This window comes from Falco rusticolus, chromosome 10 (genome assembly GCF_015220075.1).
Source record: "Falco rusticolus isolate bFalRus1 chromosome 10, bFalRus1.pri, whole genome shotgun sequence".
NCBI lineage: Eukaryota > Metazoa > Chordata > Aves > Falconiformes > Falconidae > Falco > Falco rusticolus.
The window spans coordinates 37,106,860-37,124,571 of record NC_051196.1 but is presented as its reverse complement, the minus strand read 5'-3'; the positions used below and the strand labels follow the sequence as shown (position 1 = coordinate 37,124,571).

General features: G+C 56.4%; 1 protein-coding gene across 10 annotated transcripts in view; it reads right to left on the bottom strand.

Annotated features, from left to right (window-relative positions):
- Positions 1-17,712, bottom strand: part of EPB41L1 (erythrocyte membrane protein band 4.1 like 1) — a 62,828-nt gene that overhangs the window by 4,137 nt on the left and 40,979 nt on the right. For 3 of the 10 annotated variants that reach the window (XM_037402172.1, XM_037402170.1, XM_037402173.1), the window contains 12 exons: positions 17,079-17,270; positions 15,579-15,677; positions 9,014-10,591; positions 7,913-8,983; positions 7,248-7,355; positions 5,598-5,996; positions 4,101-4,187; positions 3,602-3,682; positions 3,347-3,409; positions 2,337-2,432; positions 1,251-1,331; positions 228-344 (listed from right to left, as the gene is read on the bottom strand). In XM_037402172.1, coding sequence (XP_037258069.1) covers positions 228-344; positions 1,251-1,331; positions 2,337-2,432; positions 3,347-3,409; positions 3,602-3,682; positions 4,101-4,187; positions 5,598-5,996; positions 7,248-7,355; positions 7,913-8,983; positions 9,014-10,591; positions 15,579-15,677; positions 17,079-17,270 — 3,972 coding nt within the window. Of the gene's footprint in view, positions 1-227; positions 345-1,250; positions 1,332-2,336; positions 2,433-3,346; positions 3,410-3,576; positions 3,683-4,100; positions 4,188-5,597; positions 5,997-7,247; positions 7,356-7,912; positions 8,984-9,003; positions 10,592-15,578; positions 15,678-17,078; positions 17,271-17,712 lie in introns of all 10 variants that reach the window. The other 7 variants (XM_037402178.1, XM_037402179.1, XR_005106487.1 and 4 more) reach the window with 6 other exon arrangements.

The window sequence follows — 17,712 nt, the reverse complement described above, 5'->3', positions numbered from 1 at the left end:
GCAGAACTGCTTCTGGTGGCATGGCACCGGCTTTCTAAGCACAACCAGGTAGCCATGCCAGGAGCCACCATAGCGCTGGAAGTGCTGGCGGGAGCTGCCACTCTTAGTGCTGAGGAGCAGCAACGCCAACCAGCATGTGCAGCTGGTGGGGGTCCAAGACACTTGCCCAGTTACATCCAGCCCTTACACAGCAGGTATAAATCACACCTGGTGACTTCTCCACCTACCTGAGGCTTCTTGTCCCTTTCCTCTGGAGAAGGTTCTGTTTCTCTGTATACCACAGCTTTGGTTACCAGCATGTCAGGATGCTGTAGTTTTGCCTCTTTGATTGCTAAAGCCAGTGCCTAGAAACCAGAAGGATGAAGGCATTTATCATCACTTCCCTGACATGTAGTGCATTGCTGTCAACCAGTGAGAACCTGCAGACAGAAAGCAGCTGGAGCCATGTGGGATTCCAGGAGGACACGGATGCAGAGGTTCAAAGCTGAACCTACAGTAGCCTGGCAGAAGAGGCTGGAGTCCACCGCTGATCAGGGATTTGTACACCACTGGGATGCCTCATGCACTGCCTTTCTTTTGCTGTTTTTTTTCTGAAGGGATGTGCTATGTCCCAGGTTCCCTACTGAAACCCAAGCAAAGTAACAGCAGCACTTTTCCTTGCAGCAAAACCCTAGAAGAATCTACAATAGTAATCTAATTAGATTTATTATTATGGTCTTAAAAGATCTAAATTTTTTTTGAGCCTTTTAAATATTTTAGCACTTTGACTTTTCTTCTTAAGCAACAAATCTCAAAGGGTTAGGCACAGGAAAATGACCCTATAGTCTTAGAGATTTGTGTCAGTCTGTTACTTCACCAAAAGAGTGTCATTTTTTGTTCCTCCATCATGGAGGCAGGTGCAAAACACCATCACTTGGAGTGAGTCAACCTGTAGTGAGACTGTGCTGGAAAGAGAGGAAGAACCTGGGTCACTTTGGAGTATTCCAACAGAGAAAGGGCAACTAGAAATGCGTTTTAAGGAAATAAAAAGCTGATCCCATCACTGGGCTCTGTGCTGAGATGTAACCTTCACCGCTGCTTCACTGCTGCAGTGGGCGCTGATGGGAGCTGGGCAGAGCTGATAGATTGGGGGGCTCAAGGGTCAGTTTTTGGAGAGAAGGAGTAAACAGGTAAAAGCCAGAACTAGAAGCATGCAGTGCTGCAGTCAAGGGCAGCCAGAGCTGGGCAAAGCCAGGGCATCCTGCTCCTACCTGGTCCTGGTCCACATCTTCATCTCCTGTGATAATGATGCGCTTCTCTATTCGGGTCTCGGAAAACCCTCCTTTCACAGTCTGCACAACAAGAAGGAAAAGCACTCACCCACAGCTGTCTGACAGGCCAGCTCCTGGGGAACGTAGCTCAGCCCACAGGAGGAGGGACAATGCCAGCATCACCTTAGGAACTCCCCCCATAATTTAGTGTATCTCCCAACACCCTTGACTTGGTGCACGGTTAGAACCGGCAAGGCACAGCTGCTCGCAGGTGGGGAGGAAAGGAAAAGGGCCAGGTGGCAAGTACTGAGCAGCCCTCCTTCCTGCTCAAGTCCCTCACTGAGCTTCTGCTTTCATTTATGTGCACTTAATTTGGGAATGAAACGGCCATGGGTAAGGTCCTCTGATGCAGTCTCATCTCCTTTGTTTTCTACCATCACTCCCCCTTGCCTGCACCACTCCGGCTCTAATGAACCCGATACAGCCCATGCTAACAAGGTTCCTGTAGGTGACACAAGGCAAGGTGCTCCAGCACCAGTGCTGTGGGTTCTTGGGCCAGGGGGACCTGTCATCTGGCTCTAGGTACATCTGGGAACACTCACCCAGTTGCACGGGCAGGGGCTTGCATGCATGCTGCTGGCAGCCCAAACTGGGGTCCCTTCCACCCCTGCAGTGGGCTTCAAGAGGTCAGCGACACTGCGTGCTGCTCTCCCCTCGCCCCAACGACTCCCTGCCCTCCTGCTCTACCAGTGAGCAGAGGTGGGCACAGTACGTATTCACTGTCCCCGTGGGTGGCACGCAGGTGACGAACAGCCGGTGCCTGGCTGTCCACGCCTGCAGCCCCTGCAGTCAGGCCTGGCTGGATGGGACAGGCAGCGCCGTGGGGCTGAATGGAGCATGGGGTGCTCAGAGCTGGCCATGGGGCGCTGCGCTGGCTTGCCGTCCCCCACAGGACAGCATGCACTTTTTCCATCTGTAAGGAGGAGAGGGGCATTTTCTGCTGTATGAAACACAATATAAATCCACCCATCCTCAAATGCCTTACATCAGGACCCCCCTGGCTGCCCTCTTTGGAGCTGCTCTTACCTTGGTAACGTGGGTAGTGGTAGAAGTGGAGAGGGTTTCCGCAGTGGCACTGAATATGCTGGTGAGCACCTCCTTCCCAGTGGAGCCACTGGTGATCTGCAGGACAGACAGCATCAGCATCAGCGGGGCAGCCACGGGGGAGCCCTCAGTGCCAGCTCCCAAAGAGCTGGGACCTTCCCACCGGGATGTACCCACTCAGCCAAGCACAGGAGGTCAGACAGCGGCAAAGGGGGAAAAAACCCAAAAAGATACTGCACTGTGCTTCCAACTGGATGTAGCTGGGGGGCGGGGGGGCAGAGAGAGGTTTCCACAGAGCTGCAAGAAAGGGCCTCTGCAGCAGGGAGATGATTTCATGGCTGCATTTTGCTCATCCCCATCCATCCTCAGGGCCACCCTAAGTGCAGAGCTCTCAGGCCGCCTCTAGCTCTGTCTGTCCTGCTCTGCGTGGCAAGGGCTGGGAAGGCTACGCTGGTGCCCCAGCCACGCAGCACCAGGTACGTTCTCCCTGCTGCACAAAGTGATGAGCCTGGGGCAGCGCATGGTGTTTGGCCAGGCTTGACTCCATCGAAATGAGGCAGCTGAGTAGGTAAACACTTTACACAGTAAGGCCTGCTGCTGGGCAGGGCTGCTGATCGCCATCACCTCCACTGGGAGTCAGAAGACTGTGTGGCCTTGGGTGTCCTGCCTGGCTAAAGGTATCTCAGCCCACTGTGAGACTTCACCAGGGACTGGGCTATTTTTTAGGGATCATCCTCCTCCAGCAGCTGCTCAAGATGTGTATCTGGCACAGGAGAAAGGCCACGGGCAGGGCGTCCCCTGCCATCTCACTCTCCAACCTTCTGAGCATCCTTCTGCTCTTCCTAGTACCAACACACCAGCTGAGGGTACCAGCACTGGGAACATGGGAGGGGGCCCTGTGGGACCAACCCCAGGCTGCCCCAGTCCCACAGGGATGCCTTCCTCCCTCCCCACCACTCTGCCTGGTTGGTGGTGCCACATCCCCCACTCACCGGTGAGAGGGAGCGAAGGTCTGTCGTGGGAACAGCCCCCTTCCCAGCCCTGGTGCTGTGATCCTGAAAGAAGAGCAGATGGGCATGTTGGCTTGGACGTAACACGGGGGCAAACACGGCAGGTCACCCTCCGCAGACATCCACGGTGGGGCAGGGTCCCCCCCCAGCACAGCTGGCCCCAGTTGCCCTCACTGGAGCAGAGGGACTGCAAGGGACAGCGGCTCCCCCACCTCTTGTGGGGCCAGCCCCGCTTACTGAGGTCGCCAGTGCTGTCTCTGCCGTGCCAGTGTGAGCAGTGGCTGTGGTGTCCCTGTTGCCCGGGGTGCCTTCTTCCACCTGCCAGGGCAAAGGAAACCTGGTGAGCCAGGAGGTGCCAGGGAGGGGGTGACACTTGCAGGGATGGTGCGGCTGTTCTGGCTGCCAGAGGAAGCCAGTGAGGGCCACGACGCTGCATGTATGGTGGATGTCACCCTCTGCAGACATCTCCATGTGCCAGTGCTGCCCAGCGGCATGGTGGATGGGGCCAGGGACACACACAGAATCTCTCTGGGTGGCCTTTGGTTTGATGTTTTGGGGACTCCAGCGTGACAAGGGCGAGCAGAGACCCCCGTCTCCCCCACTCATCCACCTGCCTTCCCAGGGCTACTGCCCAAGGACAGGTTTTGCTGGACTGAGGCATGGCAGAGCCATTGGGGAGCAGGGCCACAGGAGGACAGAGCCACCAGGTCACCTGGGCTGTGTCTGTGGTGCTGACCTGCTGGGGAGCAGAGTCATCTGCTTCGGGCTTCTTCATGCCCAGCCCCAGGCTGACGGTCACAGCATCTGTTTTCGGGGCTGATGACTGCAGAAGAAACACAGCAAGTCAGGCACTGGGGCACGATGCCAACAGCCTCGAGTGCTCCTTGTGCGCCGACCCCCACAAGCAGAGCATCCCTGCCCCACTCTGCAAGTGCCACACATGTATGATGTCATGTCAAGCCCTGCCTGGGCAAAGAGCAGAGGCCAGGCTGCTGCCCTGGGCAGACGGCCACCACGCAAAGTGCCCTGTGTGACTGACATGCCCCACATCAGACCTGATGCTCTGTCCCTGGGGTGAAAACCCAGGGAAATCCCAGGGATTTTTTGGATAGACTTCTTACAGACACCATGGGTTAGGTCAAATTGGTCTTCAAAAGGCAAGTGAGACGCACCAAATCCATTTCACTCATGCCCCACAGCAGGTTTGTGACCTGCACCAGCTGCCGGTGGCTGTGGTTACACCCAGGGCATCAGAACCTCAGGGGAATGGAGACAGGCTTCCAGCGCTCCCCCACTACAGGAAACCAGAGCTGCCGATGGCTCTGGCACAGGGACGTGGGATGTGGGATGCTTAGCCAGTGTTCAGCGCTCCCGAGCCAACGGCCTCCCCTGCCCAGCACAGCCACGGGGCACTGCAGAGCTGATCACCCCTGCCCATGGCCACACTGGGACCCAGGAGCCCACGGCATCAGATACTCCGCACAAGGGTTTCCAGGCTGGCTCAGAAAAAGCTCCCTCTCCTTCTGCAGCTTTTTCCTGGCTCCAGGTCTGGACTTACCCTGGCAGCTCCAGGCAGCACTGGGGACTTACCTGCCAGGGCTGGAGGGCTGCCCCGATGCTGAGCGGGCAGGAGATGGCCCTGGCCTGATGCAGAGGCAAGGCTACGTTTCGGCTGTGCTGGAGCTGGCTCTAGCCTCCTCTCCCTGTAGCGTTCACTCAACTTCCACGCATGCCGCATGCATTTTTCTTAGCCCCATTATAAGCACTCCTGGCAGAGGAGTGACCCTCCACAAGCTTTGGAGCAGCTCCCAAAGCTACTCTGTAAATCCCTCCCAGCCCTGGCATGACTGGAGATGTTAGTTGGCAGCACATTTCACTACACAAACTGGTCACTGACTTCATGCAAAACACAAGGACAGAGCCGCTGGTTAGTGACATGTGCCCTGCTCAGCTGCTGACATGCTGGAGCCATATGAGGGACGGGGTAGGCAGCCAAACGCAAGGGCTTATGAGAAGACGAGGACTTCTCCTGGTTGGCAGATGCACAAAACACACAGCAGAGCCATGCGACACAGGCGACAGCGTGCATCAGGGGAAAATAGGTACACCAGACATGCTCTTCCAAACCAACATGGGAGCGCACACCAGTGAGGAAATACCAGGCAGCAGGACAAGGAACATGGATGCATGATGGCACTGAGACAGTCCTGGGAGGGATTGCATCCCTGTGTACCTCTAGCTGGGAGACATCTGGGCTGGGCTGGGAGACCTTCTCCCCGCCTTTGACATCCTCTTCCAGCCTGGGAACTACTTTGTCAGTGTGCTGGAAGGAAACCAGGCCTTCGTCTTCTGTTTCACTCTTGTCCTTGTCCAGCTCGGGCAGGCTGCGGGAGATGTCCTCAAAGGCTGTGCCGTGGAAGTCACCGATCACTGTGAAGTCCACCTCTGCTTCCAGGCTGGAGGTTGAACTGACCGTGATGCTGGAGCACTTGCGCTCGATGGCCAGGTGGTTGTCCTTCAGAAAGACCGAGTCCTTCTCCTGGTCCTGCTCCTCATCACCGGTGTCACTCTCGGGAGCCCGGTGCCGAGGTGGCTTAGCTTTCTCCTCGGTGCCCTCCCTCAAGCCCGCTCTCTGAATGAGACACAATGGCGGAGAGAGATGGAGACAGTGAGCACCACACGGCGCCGCAGTGCCGACAGGGGAGAAGGGAGGAGGAGGAGAAAGAAGGCTGCAGCAAACATCACAGAGTAGAATCAAACACAGCTCAAGCATGGAGACTGAAACCTTTCTGACAGCAGCAACTTTGTAGGGGTTGGGTGGGGGAGAAGGGTTATTCAATCTGATTTTGCCAAAAGCCTATTGGTAATTAATCATCTCAAAAAAGGATCAGTCACACAGAAAAGCTTGGCGAGCTTGGAGGCATGTCAGCACACCCGGTGGAAGCGGATGTACGCAAAACAACAGGTCTGTTAAGAGACATTCAGAAACAGCTCAGACACCAGTGGTATCTATGCCAGTAAGGTTGGGCACTCAAAAAAACAAACAAACAAAACAAACCACAAACAAAGGGAAAGAAAGAGCAAAGAGTTTGAAAGAAAAGGGCCCCATCAGCCACGCACGGTGAAGGAGAAGCGAAGGAGTGTGCCAATTCCACTGAGCAGCCATGTGGGCCCTGCAGAGCATCACCCCGGGGGAGGAGGACCATCCCCACGGGGCTGCCCCCAGCCCTGCACCAGGGGCTAAGCCTGCCCCACCAGCACAGCACTCCCCTCCCGCAGCCCCACACAGCCGGCGGTGAGCTAAGGAATGACCTGGTTGAGTGTGTGGTCAGTGTAATTGACAGCATGATCAGAGCCAAGGGGTGACCCCCCTCCATCAGCTCTTCTCCCGATATGGACATACCTCTCAACTCCGCCGTCAGAGGGTACACTTCCCCTCACCATGCTTTGCCATGAAGCCATGGGAAGTCTACACCCATGCTGGACTTTGGGACATCTAGACCCATTGCTGAACTTTGCACCTTGCTCTCAGCAGATCTCCCTTAGGAATGGTTCGAAGCCCAAGTGATGCCAGAGGAAACCCACCACCTGGACTCTGGTCCAAGCGTTCACAGCCAGAGCCATCCACCCCACCGGCCAGGCTGTGCCAGCACCACCCTCCCCTGGCGCTGCTGGGAGGTTGAGAGGTATGAGAAACAGAGTGTCAAACAAACTCCAGAGGAACACACCTGCATACGTGTTCTCATGTGTGTGTGTGTGTATGTATAAATACATACATAACAGCTCTGCAACGGGGAGAGGAGCTGGAAGCACACAGCCCTCAGCTGCTTAAGGTGAGCTTTCATACTACAGTAAGAAGCAGTTAGTAAAACAGCACTGAGACCTGGAAGACCACTGGAACAGCAGTCTTTAGATTCTCTTCTTTCAGGCTGGATATTACTGATGGGTCAGATAAATCCTTTTCTTCCCCGTTTGGTTCCTGAGATTTGCTCTGGATTAGAGAAAATGGTTAGTTGTAAGGAAACGAACTCTACAGGAGCTCATCTAGCACTTAGGAGAACGAAGAAAGCTATTTCATCACCAGCCACCAGCTTGCCGAAGACAGGGGAGGGTGGGTGAGGCTGGCGAGCTAAGCAAGAAGGGGTATCAACGTAAGAAATGCAAGGGTGAAGCTGGAAGCGTGGGCACACTGCTGCGAGGTGTGTGTGCGTGTCCGTGACAGAGTCACAGCTCCTTCAGCCACCCCCCATCTCCCTTTCTTGCTCCTGGACATGAAGCTTGGGTGCCCGCTCTTGGGTTCAGCGAGTGGCATTCTCCAGGGAGCCGAAATGTCGGAGGGGGTCACAAAACAAAAGCTGATGAACCAACTGGCCAGCGGGTCTGCATTCAGCAAATAAGCCCGACCACACACACATACAGAAAAGGACAGGGGATGCAAAGCCACTGCTGTCAGTCAATGGATGTGTGAGGAGCCACTGAACATGATAATAAAGAGCCACACAACATGCGCATGAACTTTCCATCCGGACAGTTCATTGGAAGAGTTACCACCGCTTCTGCCAGTGTGAGCTCGCAGCCAGAGTCAGGGGAGGCCAGGTCAGCACTGTCTTCTCCTTCATGCTCCAGGTCAACAGAAACATCTTCCTTCAGAGAGAGGGGCTGGGAGGTGTCTCCTGAACCAGCCCCTTGCTCAAGGGCCAAGGAGACCACACTGGACATGGATGCCGCTGAAGTAACTGGCACTGCCAGCGGGGAGGTGAGGCCCGTGTTCAAAAGCATCTCCTGTGCCAGACCTGTCTTTCCCTTTGCTTTTGCTGACGTCTCAGCTTCAGTCACACACTCTTGTCCCTCCTGGGCTGCCCTTCGCTCCGTTTCGCTTTGCTCAAACATCTTAATCTTAGAGGCCACCGAGGTTTTCCTGTAGGTCTCGCTGCCCTGCAAGCTACCTGTGGCCACAGTGACATCTCCATGCTCCTGGGACACAGCTCCTGTCCTCCCAGCCACACACATCGATGACCCAGACTGTGTTTGATGTGCCCCATTGTTTGCTTGCAGCTCTTCCTTGCCTTCATAGATCAAGTTAGAAAACCAGAATGGCTCGCTTCCTTGACACAATCCTGCTACAGGGGTGTGGGAGTGCGGGACATCAGCAGCTTCTCTGGGAGGAGACTTATCCTGTGGTGGCTGCCCTGGAGCAAGGTCCCTGTCCCTGGTGGTTTCTCTTGTGGTAGAACTCCTGCCCTGCAAATCTTGTCCCACATTAAACTCCAAGTCCCAGGGTGGCTCTTTTGCGTTGGGGTCTGCACTGTGGGGCAGCCCTCCAGCCCTGGGACCCTCTTGGGGCAGGTCTCCTTTCATGGCCTCAGTCTGTTGTTTTGCTGGTTCTGCCTGGAGAGGCAGTTCTTCCATGCAAGGACTTTTGTCTTCAACTCTGGTCAGCTTCCGTGATGTGGGCCCCAAGTCCTGGGAGAGCTCTTCTGTCGTGCGCTTCTCCTCCCTGAGCAGCTCTTCTGGGGCAGGAACTTTGCTTGGGGCTGCCCTCGCTGCAACAGGGTCCATCTCCCCTGTGGCTGGGTCTCTGACTGTAGCATCTGTGTTTTGGGGTGGTCCTCCTGCAACCTCCTGCAACCTCCTGCAACCTCCTGCAACAGGACTTGCACCTTGCTGTGGTTTCCATGTGGCAAAGCCCACATCTTGGGGTTGTTCTTCAGATTCAGGACCAGTGCCCCTAAGTACTGCCACCTCTGCTGCAGGGCTCATGTCCTTGGGTGCTCCTTTGCTCACTGCAGGGCTTGTCTCCTCGTGTGCCACCTCCGCTGAGGGGTTCATGTCCTTGGGTGTGCCCACAGCTCTTACAGGACCACTGCCCTGGGACAGGTTTCTGCCCTCAGGCTCAGTGCCTGGGGCTGGCTCTGCAGGGACAGGGCTGGATGGCTGGGGAAAGGGCGAAGGGGCAGGAGCGCTGGGCTTATCCCCCTCTGACCCCACGGTGGTGTGAGGGTGGCCCTGACAAGGCACAGCTGACAGAGATGACTTGGTCTCTATCTCTTCCATCTGAAGAACCACTCTGGCACTTTCCTCCTCATTGCTGTCTGCCCCAATCCTTCCTGAGAGCTCCCCCACTGCGGTGCAGATGTCCGGGCTCTGTACTGGGCTGCCTCTGTGCTCCTCAGCCCTGCGGCCATCCCCTGCCAGGTCACACAACTTCAAGCCTCCCACTGAGCTTTGCCGATGTGTCTCCTCTGGTCCCGCCCCTCGGGACCACAGTAGGGCTTCACCTCCCTCGGGTGCTTCGCAGCCTGCCAGCCCAGCAGATGCTTCCTCTCGCTGCAGGGGCAGCCCTTCCTCCTGCCTCATGGTGGGACGTCCCGCCAGGCTGGTCCCATCACAGCCTGTCCCAGGCATCTCCGGTGCTTCAGCAGGTTCTCCAAACACTGCCCTGTGTTGCTGACTGGCTGAGGAAGAGGGAGGGAACCCTTCTGCTTCAGGTGCTACGTGTTCGGATCCCTCCCCAGACATGTTCACAGTGGCTTCTGGTCTCTCCTCCAAGCCAAGCCGTCCACCAGCCCCTGTGAGCAGGTGTGCATTACTGTCCTCCTCTCCCTCTGGATCTCCTAAGTAGATGATCCTCTGGCTCGCAGAAGTCTCTGAGCTGTCGTCGCCAGCCTTCACTTTAATTTTAACAAGCTCTGTGGTTGTGGACGGCACTCTGGCCTCCTGCTTCCTGGAGGCTGCAGAAGCACGCTCCTTGGAGAACACCTCACTCTCTCCCTGAGGAGGCTCTGGCCCCAAAATCTTGGCCCTTTGCCTCTCTTCAGGCTGCTGACGTGACTTGGGCAGACCTGGCTCACTGGTGGTTGCTTCCTCGCCCTGCCCTTGGGGCTCCTCCTCTGCGCTTGCAGCTGGCAGGCACTCTGCCTCCTGGCTGGGCTCCCCCCTGCTTTCCTTCTCATAGATCTCATCCTCCCAGACGGACTCAAAATCCTCTGGACTAGCAATCATTTTTGCTCTTGTCCGGGTATCCAGGGCTGCATCTGCTGGCTCTTCCTGGCCTGCCAGTTCCTTGGCTTTGCCTCCTGCCATCTCCACTCTCAATATGCTCACACTCGTTTTCACCTTTGAGGTACCTGCATGTGCTTCTTCTTTCTTGACTCCCAGAGCTTTCTTTAGAGCTACCGCTTCCAGCCTAGGAGTTTCTCTCTCTATAAATACCCAATGCTCCGAGCCCTGCATTGCAATTGGAGCAAGAAGAGTTAGCATTCAAACATACTATACCTAACTGCTGATGATTGCTGTCATGAGTAACAGAAAGCTGATCTGCATCAGACAGGGCTGACTACATCATTTATTATTATTATTATTATTATTATTATTATTATTTTATTCATGCAACAGTTGAGGCAGAGTCTATACAAAGAGCCTGGCAACACGCTGATGGAGAGAAGGGACTGAAAATAAGGGGCTGATGCAGTGACGGAGCCCCTCTGTTCTCTGCAGGGACCATGTTCTGCTCAGGACAGTGGCTGACTCACACACCTGCAATAGCTGCAGCTTTGCTGGAAGTACAGAGGTGGGAGCAATGCTCCCAGCAGACACATTAACAGCCATTGGGGCATCTCTCATGAGGCAGGGGAATGCAGCTGGTTAAACCCACTGGGGCTCCCCATCTGACTCCTGTTTTCAGCTGGCTCTAGCAATCTCCATGAACAAAGGGTGAGATTTCATCGTAGGCAACAGTCTGTGTTTTGAGTAGTTTCACTCTCAGCTTCATGAACGTGCCCTAAGACTACGTCAAGATTTCCAGGAGCATGAGCAAGTAAAGAAAACATCTTTAGGCATCAGATAGGCCCTTTCCCCTTCCTACCAGATGCTGCATCTCAGGGTCACTCCAAAGTCCATCCTTCCTTTTCAGATCTCCAGGGAAATTTCATCAGAAGCAATTACTTCAGAGAGGTTTCTAGATATGCTGAAACCAAGCGGTTCAGGAAATGCAACGCATGAAAGGTTAGCTGTGAAATGTAAAAGACCAGCACGGGCTTGGCAGCTGAGACAGCTACGGGTACTGCAGCAAGGACCAAGTAAAGGTTGCGGAGCATCCCACAGCAAGGACACGGTGGTATGTGATCCACCAGCTGGTGAATCTTTGCTGCTGTGCAGGGGAGGATGCTAGATTCCTGTTACTACAGACACTTTGTACACTCACATATTTGTCCTTCAAGACAGCTAAAGACTTCACAAGTGCCAAGAACAAAGCACTGCTAAAATTTAACCACTTCTGGAACAGAAGGTAGAAAATAACCCACAAGAAGACAGCAGCAGGAAGACACTTGCACCGATGAGGAAGCCCAGCAGCCTCCATAGCCACCCCAGGCAATGCAGGCGTAAAGGGCAATGCTGCGGGCACGGTCCTGCGGAGCTCACCACGGGGCTGGCTGTGCCCGTGGCACGGGCTGCCCAACACCAGCCCGCGGGCAGAGCCAGCAGCACTCCTGCAGGCTGCGCAAGGCTGACCTGCGGCACCAGGATGTGCTCCACCCAAGTGCGGGGGCTGGCTGTCCGCTCCCCACAAACTATGAAAAACAATCCATGAAAACGTGAGCCATGCCCCACGCGGGGAGGTCGGGGTGAATGTTTGGAGCCCTTGCACCCGAAATGGAAACTTAATATTGGGTAAGGGGAAACAGGGGGGTAGAGGGAAGCAGAGCGAGAAGGAAGGGAAAAGAAGATGAGATTAGAGGAGAGAAAGAAGGAAGAATAATTACTAGCGGAAGGGCTTCCACAAGGAGGGGAATCAGAAACTGATGAATGTCCCTGGCAGAAAAATGCCGCTTCCTGCCTTCTTTGCCAGATGCCAAAGAAAGCGGAGCTCCCTGGGCACGCTGCCCCAGGCCCTGCCCTGGTAGCACCCGGGCAAGCGGCAGCCCTCACGCCTGCCCCCCCGCCACGGGCTCTGGCACAAGTGCAGCTGCCCCCCTGAGAATCCCACCTGAGTGCCAGCAGGGCTGTGCCTGGGCAGGCGGCACCGTGGAGGCTGCAGGCACAGCCCGCTGCCGGCCCCTGCCGCAACGCCGAGCCACCCGAGGCAGGGGCACCCGAGGCAGGGGTGCCCGGCACAGGCTCTTCGCACTGCCAGGGCAGCTGCTGGGGCGGCACACGCGCATCGCAAGCCGTACTGCACACAGGGTGGTAGGGGCACCCTCCGCTGATGGAAGACGGATCCTTGCCAGGGACTGTGCCATAGCACCTGCACCCTGCCACAGCCAGGCAGCCCTGTGCACTCGTGGTGGAGGAGCTAGGTCTTCAGCAGACCTGTGCCATGGCAGCTCCCTACAGCATTGCTCACACAAGCCTCTCCGACATCCTTTCACCCTGCGCTCCCATGCACCACCTGCTCTCGTCCACACCTGCCTCCAGTGCAGGTTCTACTTCTCAGACCATGGAAACAGCAACAGAGGCAGTCAGTGACTGCCAGGGGCACCAGGCTGCACCCAGATCTTTCAGAGTTGGGTTTGAACCATGAAAGCAACATTATCACTAACTCGGCAGCTGTGCCGGGCCTGCTGGGAAGCCCAGGTTGGTCCCTGGCATTCCCTCAGCACCAGTCTTCCTGTTCAGTACTGATGCTCCGGTGCAATTCAACCAGAACGCTGCTTCCCTGAGGGTACAGAGCTTCTCTTCTGTTCCTGCACTGTGGTCTCATTGCTGAACCTTTTCTGCAGCCAAGGCAAGGATGGACAGGTTGCGAACACATGTACAAACCTCTTCAGTGAGGTCCTCTCAATTCCCTTCTCTGGCTGCAAACCAGAGTCCTTCAGAGACCTTCCCTGGACAAAGATGATGAGTTTCTTCAGGCTCCTTCTCTGAGTTAAGGCTTGAGATATATGTTGTAGATCAAAAAGCCTTGAGACAAGTCTTCTGAAGCCTGGAACAACGTGTTCATCCATGACAGCACCTCTTAACCAGTAAGGAAAATCCAAAAGCTCCAGATTTATTTCCAAGTTTTCTCAAATTTTGTTGGGATGAGCACAGCCCACTCCAAGGGAACAGCCAACTACTCTGTGGTGTGATCTGAGCTCTGCTCCAGAGTGCTCAGTGCCAGGTCCAGCCACAGCTCTGGTTCCACTGCTCACAGCAGCCCTTGTGTCTCCAGAGCCTGAGGACTCTCAGGGATGTTTGGAGCAAATATCTGGATACTTGGGTATGTCCTCCAGGAAAGATAAATTCTGGAGCTTTAGAGGTCAGTAGGCTGGCAGGACAGAGCATGTCCCAAGGCAGGAGCTGAGTCTAAGAAGTGATGATGCTGGGAAGGGTCTGTCCGTAGAGCAACCCTGATTTCCCAAGGGATAATTTACTTTCACACTTCTCCCCCTGACACGTACTGCATCTGCTCTAGGAACAGGAGCATTTGGGAAGTCCATTCTCACCGTGGCTTGCACATCACAAGAGACAGCAAGTTGGTAGAAACAAAGGAAATGACAGCATGGAGCAGACACCGCATTCTGCCCCTGCCAACAAGGTCCATGACCTCAGCAAAGCCCAGGACAGGCAGGAGGCTTCTCCCTTTGGCATCTCTCAGTGTCCCTGCCACCTTTCCTTTCTGCTCAGGCAGACCCAGCTCACCCAAGGGGAAAGCAGGAGCCTCACAACAAGCAGAGGAGAATGAGTGAGCCTGAGACACAGAGATGACACACTGGGTTGCTTTGTCACACAAAGCTGAAGAGACTGCTGGAACCTCCCAGCCCATTCCGGTCCTCCAGCAGAAGCAAGGACTGAGGGATGGATGGAGAGGAGGGTGGAGGCGCGGGTAGCTGCGGGTAACAGACAACCCAGTCTCAGTGGATCTAGAGCCCACAGGCACCAAAAAACTTTCTAGCTGAGTATGATGAGAGCTCCAAGAGCTGCAGATGTGCCGTCCTCATGTCATCACCCTCTCGGGGTCACAGATTCCTCATGGTGACCACAGGCTGGTAGAGGACACGTTCTCACATATCAGTTCCTGAGTCTCAGCCACTAATGCCTGGAGAGAAATCATCAGTGAGCAACCTTGGCACCTGCACCCCCGCACAGCCCCAGCACCCCGAGGGTCTCTGGAGGGTGGAGGAGAAGACTCTTTGAATCAAAAGATGTGAGCACACCTCCCTTCTGCGGTTTCTGCCCACCGGCTCCTAAATACTGGCACCTAGAGGGTCCCAGCGTGGACCAGGGGGTGCTGCTGCAGAGCGCAAGCCTCACTGAAGGTGCCGGTGCCCATGCTCAAGCCTGAGGCTGTGCCCGGGCCCTCGCTCGCACCCACACCGCCTGCTCCAGCCAGCCCAGGCTCGGGCTCAGGCTCCAGCTCTGCTGCTGGGGCACAGCCTGCTGACACTGGCAACTCCTGCGCTACGGGAGATGCCAGGGAGCGAGAGTGGGACCAGCTACCTCCTGCCCCACCTGCCCCCTGCCTGGTGCTGCTCCTGCTCTGCTGCCTTCCCCAGGGCCCTCGGCAGGATGTGCAGCCCAGCACTGCTGGCGGGACCCAACCACACCACAACCAAGTCTCAAAGACCAATTTTCTTCTGCTCAGTGGCATCTTCTCTTGGCTGTCCTGGGAAACAACCACCATCACGCGAGATAAATCCTGCAGGCAAGCAGTGCCAAGAGACCACAATCCTCACCCGTGGGCACTGTGCGAGGACATCAGTCATGCTGCCTAGCAGAGGCTTAAGTCTGACACTTCTGATGCCTCCAGAGATGCCCTGTTTCAGAGTGCCTGGGCCCCAGGAACTGTAACTAGCCAAAATGAAAGGAAAGCACAAGGGATTGCTAAAGACAGCTTGTAGCTGCCTGCCTGCTTGCACCTGGGGCAGGCCCCTGTGGAGTGCCTGTGCCATGGGGTCAGCACTGCCTTGGGACCCCCAGCACTGGCCTCCAGCATGGCCCCCTCACCCAGGGCGCAGCCAGACCCGGGGGTGCGCAGCAGGGCTCCACTGGAAGGTCTCTCCCAGGATCCTGTCTCACAGCCCAGAAGAAACAGTCAGGGGGGCAGATTTCACCGACAGCCCTGTCCTGGCAAGGGATCCTGCCCGTCACTGGAGGGGGGACCCACCCGGGGGGGCAGCGAACAGCTCAAGCTCTGCTCAGAGGGCAGAAACCCCCTTGGCAGGCTGGAGGGCCCCACGGTGGGGGGTCACACTGTGAGAGCGAGGGGTGGGGAGAGAAGGAAGATGGTGACAACCTCAGGAGAGGAGACAAGGCTTTTCTGCGTGAAAGACTCCATGCTTAGGGAAGCTCCGTGCTCAGATGCAAAACCGTCTAGGGTGTCCTCTTCAATCGTCTGTGCCAGCACGGGAACCCCAGCACCCACGGGGAAAGAGAGAGAGACAGAGACAGAGAGAGAGAGGGAGAGGGAGAGGGGGAGAGAGAGAGAGAAAGCACATGAGAAGGAATGAAAGAAACAAATGGTGGGTAGGTGGGTGGATGGAAGGGTAGATGGATGGATGAGTGGATAGATAGAACAGAGGCCACAGCTATGCCAGCTCTAGATGCTCCATTTACATCTCTGCACTTTATATATTTGCTTGTAAAAGAGATGTGGGCTGAAGTCCCTATTCCTCTTCCAAGCTTGGTGCTTTGATGAGGGGCTGTGACCTCACTCTGCCCGGGTTACCCTGCAGCCCCTACTCTCTGGTCAGCACTGGGGACTAGCAGGCATGCATGCACATCACGAATCCCCTGCAAAGAGCCCCTGGCCCAGCCGCCCCACAGCGTCCCGCATGCTCCGCACAGCCCAGCCCCACCTCACTTGCTCTGCACGACTGTCCTGGGAGGGAGCCGGGGCAAAGCAGGTCCCATGTGTGGCATCCACCCTGCCTGGAGCCACGGCCACTGGCACGGGCACAGCACTGGCTCCAGAGCCCCCACAGGGGACAGAACATGACAGAAGGGAGAGCAAGCAGGGAGGGTCCCTGACAGAGAGAGGGCATCCAGGCTGGCAGCGGGCATGTCCTTGCCACGTATTGCCTGTACCGAGCCAACCAAGAGCCCAGCGCCACAGAGCACCCAGCCACACCACATCTGCGCCCCTCACACAGCACTGGGGGTTCTGCACGTCCTAGCACCCCCAGTTCCAGTTCCCCAGGTGTTTTCCTTTCACACTCACAGGTCCCACCACAAAGCCAACAGGCAAAACACCCGGAGGGGAGGACATGCGTGCAGTCTGCATGAGAGCAGTGGCACCGTTCATGCCTGCACCTGCTCCCACCACCTGGGTCCCAGCTGGTGAGAGCATCGTGGGGCACCTCGCCGCCGGTGCCTGGTCCTGCTCTGCTGAGGACACCCCTCAGGCAAGAGCTGCACTGGGTGCTGCCACGCAGCAGCCCTGACAGTACGAGGGCTGAGGCCAGCCCCATCTTGTGGGCCAACAAAAGCCACAGCCCAACCCTCAGGCACCCCCAAAACACAGCCCTCCAGAGAAGGGTGCAAAGTTCAGCCCCACGCAGTGCCCAGGCACAAGGGCAGATCACCACCAGCAGTGTGATAACGGTTAGCTCATCCAAAACTTCAGAGCCAGCAGCCTGGCCAGAGGCCCCCTCCCTCCACCCTGTGTCCCCACAAGGTCATTTCCACCCTGTTCCCGCAGGGTAGCACTGGAGGCAGAGACTCAGAGCCCAACAGCTGAGGAACACCTCCCCGCAAACAGCGTGTTCCCCTCCATAAGAGAAGCAGCAGAACAAACCTCGCTGGCCTTTTCTGGGGTTCCCTTTGGTGTTTCATCCTCATGCTTGGGTGAGGAAGAGGCTGGTGAGGAAGGCAGCCTCCTGTCCCGGTCCCTGTGAACTAGCTTGCTGTTGGGCTCCTTCAGGGTCCGTTTCAGCTCATTGATGCTGGCCTGATGCTTCAGCAAAACATCTTCTGGCTTGTCTAAAAACTTGGGGAAGGAAAGAAGAAGATAACTGTGATAAAGCACCAGCCAAGGCAGAAGAGATGAGCAGGGGCACTGGGATGGTTTGCTTCACACCAGGCTTGAATTCAGGGTCTCGAGAGCCAAACGAGCAGCATGGCAGAGCACCCTGGTCTGCAGCTCCCACTAAGACCGTTGCAAGGAGCAGCAAAAAGGCAGCACGAGGGCGAATACGTGTGGCCAGCTGCCCCCTGCGAAGGGCACAGCGCGCCCCTCGGCATCGCTGGCACGGCCTGCTGAGGACAAGCTGAGCCAGCTGGAAGAAGAGCGGGCTCTCCATTGGGACCAGCAAGGGATTGGGCCCCACTGGCAATACCAGTGGCCGCCTCTGCTGCTCTCTTGTGCCAGGCACGAAGGGAGCCCGTGCCTCTGCCCCAGCAAGGCAGGAAACCGGCATTCCCAATGGAGC